Source organism: Sceloporus occidentalis, unplaced genomic scaffold, assembly GCF_023333645.1.
Source record: "Sceloporus occidentalis isolate IW3139 unplaced genomic scaffold, rSceOcc1.0.p SCAF_227, whole genome shotgun sequence".
NCBI lineage: Eukaryota > Metazoa > Chordata > Lepidosauria > Squamata > Phrynosomatidae > Sceloporus > Sceloporus occidentalis.
In genome coordinates, this window is record NW_028317207.1 from 460938 (window position 1) to 478064 (window position 17127).

The 17127-nt window shown below is 39.9% G+C and overlaps 1 protein-coding gene across 1 annotated transcript; it reads right to left on the reverse strand.

Annotated features, from left to right (window-relative positions):
• Window positions 1–6726: 6726 nt before the first annotated feature.
• LOC149276725 (E3 SUMO-protein ligase KIAA1586-like) lies at window positions 6727–15885 on the reverse strand. The gene is given in 6 exon segments (XM_089503350.1): window positions 6727–6873; window positions 12452–13350; window positions 13353–13521; window positions 13523–13585; window positions 13587–14348; window positions 15823–15885. Coding segments are annotated over 6 exon segments (2103 nt in total).
• Window positions 15886–17127: the final 1242 nt, after the last annotated feature.

Sequence of the window (17127 nt, forward strand, 5' to 3'; positions counted from 1 at the left end):
TTGTAATGAAATCACATTGACAATAATATTTATTTGGATTGCCCACATCCAACAGTTTTCTTTAGAATTTAATTCAATGATTAAAAGAAAAAAATGGATATATATGTGTTAGCCCAAGAGAGGAGTCTTGGGTTTAAATCAATAGACTTTATCAATAGACTTTATTGGGCCAACATAGATGTAGAGTTACATAAGTTTTGGGGATGTCAGAGGTCTCTCTGACTTTATACATGTTTCTATTTTGGCCCAATAAAATGTATCACTCTCAACTAAAGACTCCAAGGGTTTTAGGTAAGTAAAATATTAAATTGAAAAAGAACCAGACCCTAAAATACTTTTGTGTGATTTTAATCACAGTACATACATGCAGGATAGCGTAAACAGCATTCTGAAAAATAATTTCTCCAAAAAATAGACTTTGAACTTGAGCTTTTGACCTACAGCATGACAATAGATTGGAAGGGCTGTAATTCTTACAAACTCAGCTGTGAAGTTCTCACTTTCACATTCCTTGTAATAAAGAATGCTTTCTTTCCCTTCTCAGATGAAAGACTGCTATTTTTCAATCTGTACAATCTCTTGGAAGGGATCCTTTGGGGAATCATGTAAATTGAATACAACTTTAAAAGGCAATGTTATCATGTCCTAGACATTTTTAACAATACTTACAGGGTAACAAGAATTCTAGCACAATTCCATTCCTCAAAAAGCAGGCTGTACAGAAACGTTAAGCACGTTTTAACAAATGTATATCTCCTTAAAGATAAAAAAAAGGTAAAAAATTTAAACAGATCACATGGTATAGAGGTACATAGGTTCCTTTTTCTATCAACCAGTACAACACTTCCTGGAAATCAGCTAAATTCATTTAGCCTTTATTATAAGGATAAACCCTTGGCAGCCAATTTTCCATTAATGCTTTCATTGAAGCAGTCTGTGTGCGGAGATTTATAGTTTATACACTGTGCTTGCAAGGAAAACATTGCAATATGTTATGTGCCAAATGGCAGCTGAAAAAAAGTAACAGAATGTACTTAAACAAGTACAATATGGGCTGGGCTCTCTTTAACCCGGACTGGGCATAATATGGCATCACATTGGTAAACCTATGGCTGCACATTTTATCAACTAGTGCACAAACTGTAAGGAGCCAAATGTGTCTTGAGACAACCCAAAGGTTGAAATCTATGAATAAAAAATACTTAAATTCTAATACCTTGTGAAGAAAACTGTTCACAAGGTGTATAATGGTCAGTTCGCAGCTCAAGTTATCGCCAAAGATGTAGATGTAACTCTACAGCACTTGAACAGCAATTTATTTATTGAAACAGAACTTTGAGATGTTGTTTGTTGAGTCTAGAAGGCATTGTGATACACTTATTGATTTGCTCTCAGCTGATGTCCTGCATTATTGCCAATTCTGTCTTGCAAGTTGTTGGTATAGTCTATAATGCTGTCAAGGACTTCAAGTAAATCAATTCAACTCTTTGAGTGGTCAAGCTGGTTTTGTCAAAGTGAGCTAAGAAAACTAAATTGGCTCAACTCAGATTTCTATTAATAGATAACTTCTATAGGAACTAGGGTTGTCACCTTTCTTGCAAAAAAAATTATGAATGCTAATTTGCATAATTAATTATATATGCGTGACATCACATAAACATAATGTGCACCTACTGCCCAAATATTTCCTGCCACAGAAACATAATGTGCACCTACCTTCCCCCCCAAAAAAATATTTCCTTTCACAGAAACATAATGTGCACCTACCCCCCCCCCCCAATATTTCCTGCCACAGAAACATAATGTGCACATACCTTAGTTCACTTTTATCAGTGCAGGCAGGAGTAGGGACATAAGGCTTTTTCCTCCGAGTCCACTGGCAGAGAGCTTGCACAGGCCGGTTGGTCAGCAGATGGTGCCAGACTCAAGAGCGCTGGGGGAAGTGACGTCATGAAATTAAACATCACTTACCCCCAGCGCTCAGCCTCCGCCAATCACACCGTCGCGGCACGTAGCGCTGGTGGTGCTCCCCCTCCTGCCAATCACCCATTGCATTTCCGGTATTTTTAATATACCGATACTGGCAGGGTGCTCTAAATACCGGCCGGGTGGAATCCCTAATAGGAACTCATTGCTAGTTGGCAGTCTACTCAGCTTTCAAAATTTGACAACTTAGTCCATTTTGAAGCTTTGTGAATAGACACCAACAACAATGTTCTTCTGATTCCATAGAAAATCTCCTGAGGCTATGAAGATAAAATGAATTAATGTTACACTCTTTTACATTATAGTATTTAATTCAGATGATGTATTGTACCATATCCAATAATAGGAAGTAGTAAAACCCTTACGAAAAAATTACTGCAGTTTTTCTGAAGTAATACTGCTGTTTTTTGGACATGAAAAAACTGCAATACTGCACTTTTACTGCAGTATTACTGCACATTTACTGCAGTTGTACTGCATTTGTACTTCACTGTAATGCAGTTGTACTGCAGTTATTTTTGTACGGAAGTACAAATGCAATAAAGCTGCAGTACATTGAAGTACAACTGTAGGTTTGCAATATAAAAAAAAAAGTGCAGTAAATGTGCAGTAAAACTGCAGTACAGTGAAGTACAAATGCAGTACAACTGCAGTAAATGTGCAGTAATACTGCACTAAAAGTGCAGTATTGCAGTTTTTTAATGTCCAAAAAACAGCAGTATTACTTCAGAAAAACTGCAGTAATTTTTCATAAGGGAAATGCCAATAGAAAATCTTAAGTGGCCTTTGGAAATCATGAATAAGAGAACTTGTGCTGCTCATTCTGCCTGAAAAGGCAACCTCATCGTAAGCTTTTGAGCACGTTGGTTTTTTAGTAATAGGTAGACCACCCCATTTAACAGTGGGTGTGGATGACACTATTAAAATACAAACGTGTTCATGGTTTGTAGGGAAACGGAATTGTTTATTTCAGGGATGTTAAACTGCAGATCAATTAAGACCAGGATTGTTTTAAACATAAGAAATGTAATCAGTTCAAACTATTTTTATTGATGTGCCACTGCTCTTGCTGCGTTATCCAGAAAATCTGGCCTGGATAAGGCCTGTAGGTTAACACCACTGATTTACTTTAAAACTATGTGTAGAGAACTTTGCTGTTATGCTGAAACTTATATGAAACTTCCTTATCTCCACCTGTAGCTTACTATTTACGGCAGCTGACTGAATGGTACACACCCAGATCATTTTTTTATTAGATAAAAAGAAACATTTTCCCAGGTTGAAGTCCAAGAGTCTTAAACAAGTATGACAAAAAACCTAGTGAAACGAGTATTATAAAATTATACTGGTTTTTTTTCCCAATGACGTGTTTCCCCTCCATGATGTAACTTTTCTTTACATTAGGCATTTTAATTTGCTTTTAATGTTAATGTAGGTTAAGCAGAGGCGTATCTACTGAAAATAGCACCTCTGGCAAGCACTGAAATTGCGCCCCTGTCCAAATATCTAAAACCCATCTATTAGCCCCTGCTGCCCATATATATATATAAATATTAGACCCTGCTGCCGGTAGCAGGTATAGATCAACACGTTAACACACAAACCCAGCTTTGCATGTATAGATCAATTGAAATTCACTTGTGATCTCAGCACTGAAGGTATATATCAAATAAACAGAATCAGACATACAAATCCTGTATTTGCAGGTATATAATAATAATATATGAAACATAGCATTGCAGGTATAGATCAAATAAATACATGGAAACAGCATTGCAGGTATTAATCAACTGAATAAGACATACAAACCCTGTATTTGCAGGTATACATAAATAATGTATGGAAACATAGCATAGCAGATATGGATCTACAGAATGACACAAAAACCCAATAGATCAATTGGAATTCACATAAAAACATGGCATTAAAGGTATATTTAAAATCCCCTAAATTATAGGCATAGATTACAGGTTGCACACCCCAAAGCCAGCCCTGGCATCCACACTGCCCACATAGAACCTGACCAGCACCCAGATTACACACACATAAGATTTTCCATCTTTGTCCCCAAATAACCCAGCACAAGTCAACTTTGTCCCCAAACAGTCCGGCCTGTGCCATCTTTGTCCCATATACACCCTGCCTGTACCATCTTGGTCCTCAAGGCTCAAACATCCTGCTAGTGCCATCTTTGCCCTTCCACAATTATACATCTATGATACACACAAACACCTTTACAGTCACTCACTAATTCACACTTTCATTCAGACAATCCATCCACACATTAACTCATGCTCTCCCTCATTCAGACAATTCATCCACACACTAACTCACGCTCTCCCTCATTCAGACAATTCATCCACATATTAACTCATGCTCTCCCTCATTCAGACAAGTCATCCACATATTAACTCATGCTCTTCCTCATTCAGACAATACATCCACATATTAACTCATGCTCTCCCTCATTCACTCAATGCATCCACACATTAATTCACACTCTTTACTTATTTTAATATTCTTACTACCCTTTTCCTCACTATCTACCCCCTCTCCCTCCCTTGTCACTTTCTAACCCCTCTCCCTCCCCTTTCCCTACTACCTTCTTCCTCAATATCTACCCCCTTTCTCACTATCTACCCCCTCTCCCTCCCTTATCACTTTCTACCCTCTCTCCCCCTTTCTCACTGTCTACCCCTCTCTTTCCCTTATCACTTTCTAACCCCTATCTCTACCCCTCCCCCTTTGTAGTTCTCTCACCTTTAGGTCCAGCGACGGGAGCACAAGGCTTCTGTCTTCCTGCTCTGCTGCGGTGCCCGCTGCTTTACTGCTGAGCGCTGAAATATGACGTCATATTCTGGGGCTCAGCATTAAATGCCGGCACCGCGACGGAGGTAGAGGCCTCGTGGAGGAGAATGAGGGGCACCGAGCGGTTGCTAGGCACCCCTCTCTCCTCTGCACAAAAAAAGAAAGCGTTTAAAAGCCGCTCACTGTCGCCCCCCTTTCAAATGGCGCCTTTGGAACAAGCCATAGGTGCCATACCTTATATACGCCTCTGAGGTTAAGTCAGTGGTGTATTCAGGCCTAGATTCAGGGAGGCAGCCAACTGTCTAATTGTGCGATCAGGCTTCCTGTAGTGACACTGCTCAATTAAACTGTTAAAAGGAGATCACTGATCTCCCCAACCAGCCTGTTAACACTATGGAGCCTCCATAGCATGCCTTAAAAGATGCAGTGCAAAGGAGGCAGTTGGTAGCGTTTCCCACCCTTAGGCCTAGGGCAATGCCAAATAAAAAAAAACACCACTGGGTTCAGTGGGACTTAAGTTATGAATATAAATTTGCATTTAAATACCACAGTAAGTTGTTTACTCCCACTATTTTTATTACTGTTATCAGATTAAAAGTACTTTTTTCCAAATTATTGTGCTGTTGTTGAAACAGTCCTAATTTTCCAAATAGTTTTTCAGGCAATTTGTATGTGTTAACTTATCTTATCCCAATCTACTAGACAAACACCCTGACTCCTCATAATACTACCTGTGGTAATCAATAGGATGACTCAGTCTTACTCACATAGCCAGACACTTTGAGTAATGTAAGTCTATGGAGGAAATGGTTTCTTGTACAAGCAGGACTTCATTAGAGTCAGCTTAGTGTGGTGTTTGACTGGGGAAACCATCCGATGAGAACAGAAAAACATGTTAAATCCATAAAGGTCCAGAATAATGACACCGAAACGTGGATAGACTTTACTGCTATTTGAAAAAAATAAGATTTTATTAAGAAGGACACATAAGTGCTCCTAGGCTTATTTTCTTCATATTAGTGGGGAAGGAAGCGCATAAACAAGCTACAAAGTCCAAGATACTGTTAACAGTTTATACTTCAGTTTTCTATGTTGTATTTGGCAACTAGAGTTTTTTTTTCTGTAATATATCCAGGTTGGCAAGTAAAAGAAACTGACACTCTTATTGCCTACCTACTTTTGAGTGTTTGGAAATGATTACTCCCACCTCTCATTCCTCTGTTGTCGTGTACCATAAAACTTAGGGATAGGAAGGCAGAGCCAAAGGAATAGAAACAGGTTGCAGAATCAGGAATACAGGTTACAGGGACAGGCTACACACAAGATCCGACATAAATAGGACAGGACACCCCTCTGCTGGGGCTCAGGACACGACACCCCTCTCCAGGGCTAAGGACAGGGCTGACAAGACTGACCAGGTTACACATGACAAGACTATACAGAAATAACAGGACTAAACAGAATAGACTAGACAAGGACATGAATAGAACCCCTTTCTAAGATAATAAGATTGGAGATTCCGACACATATTATGGCCATAGCATGCTTAACCCACCACTACCTTAAAGTACTCCAATATATCAGTGGGTCCTAACACTAAACCCTGCCTACTGAATTACTAATAAACAAACTAAACATTGAATCTTAACACATATCAGAGAAAGACATACCTGCAGACTGAGACAAACATAAAGGGTGGGGCATACCTTAAAAGGCAACAGAAGCTGAAGCTAAGGGCAGGACTGGAAAATAAGAATCAGAAGTTCAGGACAGAGCATAAGGAAATCCAGGAATGCATTGTAGCAAGATAGGGGAAGCCTGGATGGGACATGACAGTATTCCCCTCTGAATGAGCAGCCTCCGGACGCGAACAAAATCATCCACAGAATGAAGGATGACTCTCTGATGGAAGCACTGTGTGAACAAGTCAACTCAGGAACCAGCATCTTCAGGATTCAGGAATCTCTTCAGAAGAAGTCCTTTGGCGACCAGAACCACTGCTCGGTGGACCAACTTCCTCCAAACAGGAACAAGCATATCTGACCGGGAATGAGGAAGCCGCCTCTTGCAAACTTTCCTCTGGAACAAGGAATCAGCATATGCGAACGAGAATGAAGAAGCTGTACCTAGCAGATTTTCAGGTTCAGATGAACGTACTCTCATATTTGGGGGACCCAGGCAGACCAGAAGAAGAGACCACCGGATCACTGGATAACTGCTTAGCAGTGTCACAGTCCCGGGTGCCGGCAAGCATGGGCAAGCTAATGCCCGTGCACGATGGGCACCACGAGGTGGAGACCCCCAGAGACAAGTACTTACCCGATCTCAGCACATCCATGGTTCTTGAGTAGAAGCTGGGGGCGTGGTCTTGATGGCAGGCTGTAGCTGCATCAGTGATGTCATCCAGTGGGCGGAGCTTAGGTCTGGCACAGGATTTAAAAATCCGGATATCCTCCTCCCAGTTACCCTGTTGTGGTCTTTGCTGTGTGCACCGTGCTGTTTAGTCTCCTGAGTATTTTGACCCTTTGCTTGCCTGACGTCTCTGTTGCCTGCTGATTTTGTTCCGCTACCTTCCCTGATTTGGCTACCGATTTGGCTCGTCTGACTACCCTCTCTGGATTTTGACCCCGGCTTGTTCGACTACCCTCTCTGGATTTTGACCACGGCTTGTATGACTACCCGATTTTGGTGCTCTGACCCAGCTTTCCTGACTACCGTTTTGGCATCATCTCCACCCTGTGGGATCCTTTACCAGATCCTTCTACGTGTTACCAATACCTTGTGGATCCAACTCCGTTCCTATATTACCTACCTCTACCTGGCCTCCTTACTGTTGGGATCCTCTAAATCCTGGGGTGCTGCCGCTTAGTACTTTGGGTAGAAAAACTTCTGCGGTAAGTGCCAGTGTGGGGGTGGTCGTGACAAGCAGACTGACCTCCTCCAAGAGTGGAATCAGGTGAACTGAACAGGGATGAGGAAGCTGACTCTTGCAGACTCAGGTCCAGAAACAGGTATGCCTCATAACAGGCAGGAAGAGCTGACAGAACACCAGAATAACGGAAAAGCAAAGTCCAGGCAGAAATGGCTGACAAGTCGAAAGCGCTGCAGACTCCACTCTGAGAACATTTTAATAAAACATTACATAATGGTAAGGTTGTCAATTGGCTCAGGATCACTTTTAGTGCACTTTTTAGTGCACAGAGGGTAGGGTGCGGTGAGATATGTGGTTGGCATCCTGGGTCCACTTGGTCAACCATGTAGATATGTAGTTGACACTGAAAAGGTTAAAACAATAAAAAAATGGCAAATAAGCAAATTGGGAGTGGCAGTGATTAGATATGACAGCAATAATAACAATACCCTAATTGTAGTTCTTGTTTCATCTTGCCTGCCTTTCCCTGATCTGTATCATCTTCTACCATACTCTATGTATAAGTAAATAAGTTAGCAGAAGCTGTAAGATTTCAAAGTTATTGTCAAGAGTGAAGTGGGCAACACCCTTTTTGTCCCATTTTGGATAGCATTATGTTTTTACAAAATTTCTAATAAACATATTTCCTTCTTTGCCTTGCTGTTTAATCTAAACATTATTATGATCTTGGAGGCTGTATTACACTGGTTGTGTGGGTGTGATCCAGTGGCTCCCTGCAAACATTCAAAGAAAGGATGTACATCAGGGGAGGAAAGAAGAGCACAGGAATATGGGTCTCAGTAGAGCGAGCTGGCCTAGGTAAAGTAGCCTGGTAGCTCCCACCAGTTGTCTCACCTAGAAAGCGTGCGCCACTGCCTGGGGCCCCTGAGTCAAGCCCCCAGACAGATGCCTAGTGCTAAGATAGGCCCTGAATTAAATATAGAGAGTATCTACATGTCTAGCTGTAGGATATTTCACAAACTTCATTCTGAAAGTACTTTTACACTCACCAGTGCTTACAGTAATTACTTGGGTTCATCGAGGGCATGAGGACTTTTCCAACATAATCTAGCCCACACTGGAATTGTATGAGATATACTACAAAATTCAAGTAACTAAAATATTCTCTAGTATTAAAACTTTTACCTACCTTTACATTACTTGGGTTAACACATCACCCACATCTGTACATACCGTTGTAAGAAGTAAGCCAATTTAGACAACCTCACCAGTTCTTTGTCTTCCCAGAAAACTGATTCATATTAGCTGCTGTGGAAGCCATTACTTTATTTCATGACTGTATATGCAGTTGTGATCAAAAGTTTGCATACCCTTGGAAAATCGATATTATATTTACCATTTTCAAAGAAAACATGAGTGAGCAGGCAAAACACATTTCTTTTATTTGTTATAGGATTCATATTCAACTGTAGATTATAACAGAATGGCACAATCATGAAACAAAACATGGCAACAAACCCTTGTTCAAAAGTCTGCATACCCTTAGTTCTTAGTACTGTGTATTGCCCTCTTTAGCATCAATGACAGCGTGTCGTCTTTTGTAATAGTTGTCTATGAGGACCCAAATTCTTGCAGGTGGTATAGCTGACCATTCGTCATGTAAAGTCTTTGGTCATCTTGCATGAACCACACCTTTGAGATCTCCCCAGAGTGGCTTGATGCAGGCCCGGACTGGGACAAAAAATAGGCCCGGGCATTTAAGCCTGAGCAGCCCATTTTTATTTATTTATTTATTTATTTATTGTTAAAGCCCACCCTTTATGTACCATCTTTGCATTTACCCACTCATTCACACAAATCATTAATGCAGTCTCACAAATCATTCAAGCAATTCATCCACACATGAATTCATTAATTGTCATACGCATTCACAGAATTCATCCACACAATTCATCCACACATTTATTCATTCATTCTCATACGCATTCACGCTACCCCCTCTCCCCATCTTATCTGCCCCTTCTCACTATGTTCCTCCTTTTCACTATGTACCCCCTTCCCCACTTCTCAATATGTACCCCCTCTCACTATATATCCCCTCTCCCCATTTCTCACTATCTAACCCCCCTCCCTCACCCTACTTACCTTGTTGCCGGAGCAAGCAGCAACTGCGACCGGGCCCGCGGCAGAGCCGGATTGACTTAGGGGCTGATGGAGCTGCAGCTCCAGGCCCTTCCTTAAAATAGGCCCAGTCAGGACCGGACTGACTGGGCCTATGCGGCTTCTACGGCCGCATTAACGTAGGGCCCCTTAAGCCCGCCGCAACTGCGACCGGGTCCGCCACTCTAAGGGGCCGGGAAGCCCCCACCAGGGCTTAAATTAAAACATCGGGTTGTTTTTTTTTTTACTTTATTTAACATCCTCCATGTTAAATAAAGTTAACAAAAACTTTATTTAACATGGAGGATGTTAAATAAAGTAAACCCCCCTCCCCCGATGTTTTAATTTAAAGCCTGTGCGGCAGCACACCCATAAGGCCGGCCCTGGTGGGGGCTTCCTGGCCCCTTAGAGTGGCGGAGCCGGTCGCAGTTGCGGCGGGCTTAAGGGGCAGGTGCTGCAGCTCCATCAGCCCCTAAGTCAACCCGGCCCTGCCGCAGCCCGGCCCGGGTCCAAGTGCGTCCCATGCGCAGCTTTCGTGTGGAAGAATACAAATTGTCTGCCAGTATTTTCTGATAACATGCTGCATTCATCTTGCCATCAATTTTCACAAGATTCCCTGTGCCTTAAGAGATCACACACACCCCAAAACATCAGTGAGCCACCACATACTTTTCAGTGGGGATGGTTTTCTTTTCGCTACAGCCTTGTTGACCTCTTTCCAAACATAGCACTTATGGTTGTGACCATAAAGCTCTATTTTGGTCTCGTCACTCCAAATTACAGTGCGCCAGAAGCTGTGAGGCATGTCAAGGTGTTGTCGGGCATATTGTAACCTTTTAAGTTGCATTAGCACAGTAAAGGGTTCTTTCTGAAATATTTCTTGGTCTACCTGACCTTGGCTTGGTATCAAGAGATCCCCAAATTCTCCACTTCTTATTCAGTGATTAAACAGTACTGACAGGCATTTTCAAGGATTTGGATATCTTTTTATATCCGTTTCCATCTTTATAAAGTTCCATTACCTTGTTACACAGGCCTACTGACAGTTCTTTTCTCTTCCCCATGGTTTGTATCTTGCCTGCTCAGTGCATCCACATGAGAGCTAACAAATTCATTGACTATTTATACACAGACACTACATGCAATTAAAAAAGCCACAGGTGTGGGAAATTAACCTTTAATTCAGTGGTGGGATTCTAATTTTTTACTAACCACTTCGGAACTAAAAAATAAACTTAGATGGAAATTACCTTACTTAAAAAAGTCACTGAATCTTCATCTATTCTTCATTGTTAGAAGTGAATTTTGCATCATTTCTTGTTATACATGTTGGGAAAAACATTCGAAATAGCGAATCGTTTGAATTTCTTCAAATAATATTGTAGAAGCTGCTGTTTCTTCATTATTGAGGCTGAGCCTAAAAAATGTACATTTTAAAACAATTACTATTGACTGAACTGTTAATGCTATTAATATGTATCAAATATAAATAAATTAGTCTAATATAAATGGGAATGGCATACTAAATTGTGATTCCTATATATACTGCATCTGCACCACTTAACCTGTCAAAACATCAAACATTTAACCATAGTAATACTGACAGTTAATATGTCACTTGAACATCTGCACATCAATACTTCACCTCAGTACTTTATTGGTGAATGAAACATCAATATTGGTTTACCATTTCTAAAAGATATACGTATACCAGTGGCCAGTGCAGTCAGGGCCGGCCCAAGACAAAATGCCGCCTGGGGCGAAGTTTAAAATGCCGCCCCCCCTATTATCTACCCTTCCTCTCCCCCCCTATTATCTACCCCCCCCCCCTTGTACTTACCTTTCAGCAGTCCTGCGGCGAGTCTCCCTGCTCGGTCTCGGCTTGGGGCGGCCTGGAGCAGTTGCCCCACTCGGCTCCATTGTCGGGCCGGCCCTGAGTGTAGTCCTAAACATGAGATTGCGCACACACACAATGTTTAAACACATTTTCTCTTACTTGTGTCTTTCCTTGGAGTGCTGTGCAATTCTCCCTTACTCACTTCCTCCAAGCTGGATACGCTCTCACTGTATGAAAAATACAACCAGTCATTACATAAATAAATCCCAAATTTATCACTATCATCAAGAATAATTTCTTTAAATAATGTAATTAAAGCGACTTTTGCATCATTATTGATGCAGGGCCTAACAATTTTATATTTTCAAATAATTACTGTTGCCTGTAATTGTAATATTATTACTATTAGTCTATTTGTCAAATATAAAAAGACTAATATAAATGGGAAATGGCATACTCACAATAACTTTAGCTGTGAACCTTGGCTAGGAATGGGAAAAGGAGCTGCTGAACCTTCAACTATTCTTTGCTGACTCTTAGCAGTGAATACTGACTCTGTTGCTGGTAGACTTTCACAGTGATCGAAAGTAGGAATGGGAAAAGAAGCTGCTGAACTTTCAACTATTCTTTGCTGACTCTTAGCAGTGGATATTGACTAGAGTAACCAGTTCAGACCTTTCATAGTGAAAAATAAACATGATTAGTAAACTTAAATGGCCTTACTTAAAATATTTCCATATAGCCAATTGATTATCATCATGCACTGTATTTTGTGGGGTTTTTTTTACCCTGTTGTCATCAGCTGTGTGGTTTTTTCGCAGCCATGTTCGAACTGAAGGAGTGGGGTCACAGGAGTGAAATGGGAGGCCAATCATATTAATTGTCATTAAATTTGCGATATTATGAACCGTCAGGCGGCTTCTTTTCTCTGAACATATAATATTCATTATAGAAAATCCTCTTTCTGCCTCTGCAGAACTAACAGCAACGGTATTAACAATATTTTTGGCCCTTTGTACGGTACTTGGGATCCTATGATGTTGATTTTGTAGTATATTTTCTACATAGTCACAGTAGTCATTGGTGTCAATTTCATAATGAAACAACTTGTTGAATTCACACACTTTTTCTTCTGCAGCTTTCCAAGGAACAACAACTTCTTCAATATCCTACGTATCTGCGTCAATGGTGTTTACAATTTCTTGAATTGTAAGATCATTATTTTCTGCTTTATTTCCAAATTTTAAGTGATCATTATACATCAACCTGGCTTTCATGTTATCAACGACCGCTTCAAGTAATTTTTGACGAGGTAGATTGCAATATTGTTGATTCTCAACAAAACTAATATCTTTAAAAGCATCCGACTGTATTGTGGGTTCAACTTTCTTTTCAAAGTTTCCACGACTTTCTTGGAGCAATTCAAATGCCTTAATTGTTCTTTTTATTAATTTCTCAGCTCTTATAAAATTGAGATCTCTTTTTTGAAGGATATTAGATAGTAAGGACATTTCTTGCAATATATCTATCATTAATGCAAGATCATCGAGAAAGAATCTGTTGCGAAGAATGGAGTCCATTCCTGAAAATTGCTTATGTGCAGGAAAATACTGATACAAAGCAGGATAAGCCCTCCATACAGCAAGTGTTGATCTTAAACTACAAGCAGCCCATCTTGCCCCTAAACACTTCCAATCTTTGTAATTTCAAGTCCGAGTTCTCCTGAAATTTTGACCAGCTCCATTTGATTTTTGTTTGATTGGTGAAAAATAGTATATATTTTATCAATGAAAATTTTTAAGTGATTCACTTGTTTTACTTGAGTGATGGCATCATCTAAAACAAGTTGCAGACAGTGATGTTAAGCAATGTCAAATAATGATGTCTGGAAATTCTTTTTTAAGCCTGGTGCTTACCCCTGAACTTGCAGCCCAGCATTACACTTGCTCCATCAGAGCAAAATGCAACCAAATGTTTTGTCAAGTAGCACTTATCAAATCCAACATCACACAGACCTTTTAACAAACTTTTGTGTATAGACTCAGAATCCTGGCCTTCCAACTCTATTAAATCCACAAAAATTGTTGGTGAAAGTTGAGAATCTTCAACTTTTATGAAAATTATCAGCACTGGTTTACTAGCTATCGTTGAAGCTTTGTCAACAATGACACTAATTTTAAGTTGCTTTTTGATTATTTTAGAAAATATATTTTTAATTTCTCTTGCAATGTGCTCGACTATTTTAATAGCAGCTTTCCGAGAGTGCAGCCCCACTCCCATATCCAACCCATTTTTTACTTGAAGTTTGATCTCATCTTCAATATCAGAAAATGGCCTATTTCTTTTTGCCATACTGTAAATTGTATTGAAGACTTTACATGTAGAGCTCATATATTTTTGGTTAATTGTATCTATGCTTTTAGCAATTACATCATCAGTACGACCTTTTAGTTGAGCCACACAGAAACAGTGTGCCCTAGATGAAAAGTGTTCATTCATTTTTTTTCTGAGAGAAGCTTGCTGGATGGCTTTATTTTTTCCTGATGCTTCAACACAAAAACCTTTCCATTCCATGGATACATGAGCTCCTTTCATATGTATGGAATCAAATCTTGCACAGTGATCACAACCCAGTTTCTTGTTACGAATGGCCAAACCATCATATTTTTTTTGAAATTCCTTGACCTGCTTAATATTCAATCAATCAGGAGGAGCAACTGTATTTGACGTGGATATTTCATCATCATCATCTCTTAGTGGTAAAGGTTCACTGCATTCTTCAATAATGGAAAATGGAGCTGCAAAATCTTCATCTTCTCTTTGTCTCTTCTTAGATGTGGATACATCATCATCTCTTGACGTTACAGGTTTACTGCAATCTTTATTACAGATTGAAAATACAGCAGATGTTGATGCTGCCGGTAGACTATCACATTGATCAAGAGTAGGAAATGGAAGAGGAGCTGCTGAATTTTCTTCTATTATTTGTTCGTAGTTAGAACTTGGGTAGAGGGATAGCTAGGTGGTGGGGCTCTACCCAGACTATTGATAGCTATTTATGTAATGTTTTTCTATAAAAAAAATAAAAAATTTTACTTTACAATTTAATCCTAGGACACATGGTGTGTACAGGGGTTGCAACTAAAATACTGGAAAATGCACTGACAAGAGCCATGTTTAATAACAAGTTTATATGCCTGTTATTGAAATAAAATGACGTGCCTAAAAAAGCATTTTAACTTTTTCATCTCTCTCCCCCTCTCCACCCATCACAAAAGTTCCATCATTACATTACTTTACTTTCTTCCATTCACAAAATTTCCATCCATTTCTCCACAAACACATTACATATCAACCTAGTCTTCTCCTGTGACATGTCCCCACACCAGCCCTTCCCTTGACTCACTTTTTGATATACTCTAAAGGAGACAGAATGAACTGAGATGAAGCCCTTAAGGGGATCGTATCACTACCAATGAACACAATCCTCGCAACATTTACTGCTCATGGCCCCTCAATAGTACACTATGAATATGCATTGTAAGATATCCATCCAGCATCACTATCTAGATAGCTGCCGTACATCATATCAATCCCATCTGTAGCATTTTCTCGGACTGGTCAGCTGCTGTATTCTGTGTAATGTGTACCGATTGGTGTAGGGTTAATAGGAGCCCAGAATAACTTGCGGTTGTATTGACTATTTCTATCTAAGAGGGGTAAGTAGTTTTTCAGATATACCACGTCTCGGGCACCCAATTCCACATTTTCACATGGAGCCATATCAGACAGGACAGTGTGCAACCATTGTGCGATAAGTGCACTATGACTGGACCTTGGCTTTAAGCTCCTGACAACTATAAAGTGCTTTTCATATGTATAGAGATGGATACCAAGGCAAATCCCTGATTTTGAACTCCCCAAGTCCCCCAGGTTCTCCAATTTCATCCCTTCTTCTCAAAAGCCTACCATTTTAGCACTTCTTCTTCTCTTCCCCTACTACAATCTCCCCTTCCCCTTCTTTCTGGAGAATGGTAGGGTTCTCCCTATGGGAGTAAAAGAATGTCTGTCGATATATAGGTGACATTTTGTAGGCCACTGAAATGACATGGCTCCCAGCGCCACTCTCCCTTTTGTACACAGCCCAACAAAGACCCACAGACACATTTGGCAAATCATCTGCAATCTCACAGTCAGTTCTCACAGGTTTAGCCTTGAACATGAACGGTAAAAGAGTGGCATCTTTAATCATTCAGTGTTGTTATAATTAGAACTATGATCATGTTACTAAATAAGATGAATACTTAAGCACTATAAATGCCCATAATTCAGTAGTAATTAGTATTGATCACAACACTGTTTCTTACCAGTAGAGTAGGGTAAAGTAGAGTAGACTAATGCTAATGCTGCTGCTACGCAAAACACAGGCTCAGGAGGTCGCTATGCTATCTCCACAGATGCTGCCAACTGTCTGCTGGAAACCACCTGCGCAACAAAATATATAACCGCGCGGCGAAAAAAAAAAAAAAAGCTGCATGCGTCAAAAGCTCAAATCCCCCACGAACTGCCAATTTGAATTTCAAATAAGAAACGGTTCGGCGAACTTTGGATTTTTTAAGAAACGGTTCGCGCAAACCGGTGTGAACCGGCTTAATCCCACCACTGCTTTAATTGTCATTTTAACCTGTGTGTGTCACTTTGTGTTTGTAACATGGCCAAACATTCAAGGGTATGTAAACTTTTGATCAGGGCCATTTGGGTGATATCTGTTATAATTAGAATTTCTAGCGATATGTTTATAAAATATATTCTTCGTATTTAACATATATATAGTAAGAACTTTCTTTGGTCGAGTTTTGATATTGTAAAGAATTTGTAGTTTCTGAAGTGACGTTAGCCATATTTGATGAATCACTGTTTTTGTGATGAGTCTAGAGAAACATTTCACCTTTGATGATGAGTGAGAGTTTGTATCTTGAAGCTGTAAAGATAAATTACTATTTCAGTCCTGACACCACCTTGTTTACACATTTTTATTGTGTAGGAGTTGGTATTATAATTTGAAAAGTTAAATGTACCCAGAATGTTTTCCCCTTATTAGAATACCAATTTAAAGAGACATACATAAATTGGGTATAGTTAGTCAGGTGACTCTACTAACTAATGCTTTTAATGAAATAAGGTGTAATGGGTAAAGCAAACTGTTCACTTATTGTGATAATAATTAGAATGCATATTAAACATGTAAAAAGTGATATTATCCTCTGGTCAGACCTTGCTAGAGTATGTGTACAGTTCTGTAAGGACGTTTTATTTTAGTGAGAAGGTGGCAAGCAAGTGGAACAGCCTCCCAGCAGATGTGGTAGAGTTTAATACAGTAAGGAAATGGAGACACTCATAGGATGGGCATATGGGTATCTGGAATCTAACACAAGACCAAGGACTGATGCCAGATTTTATGGTT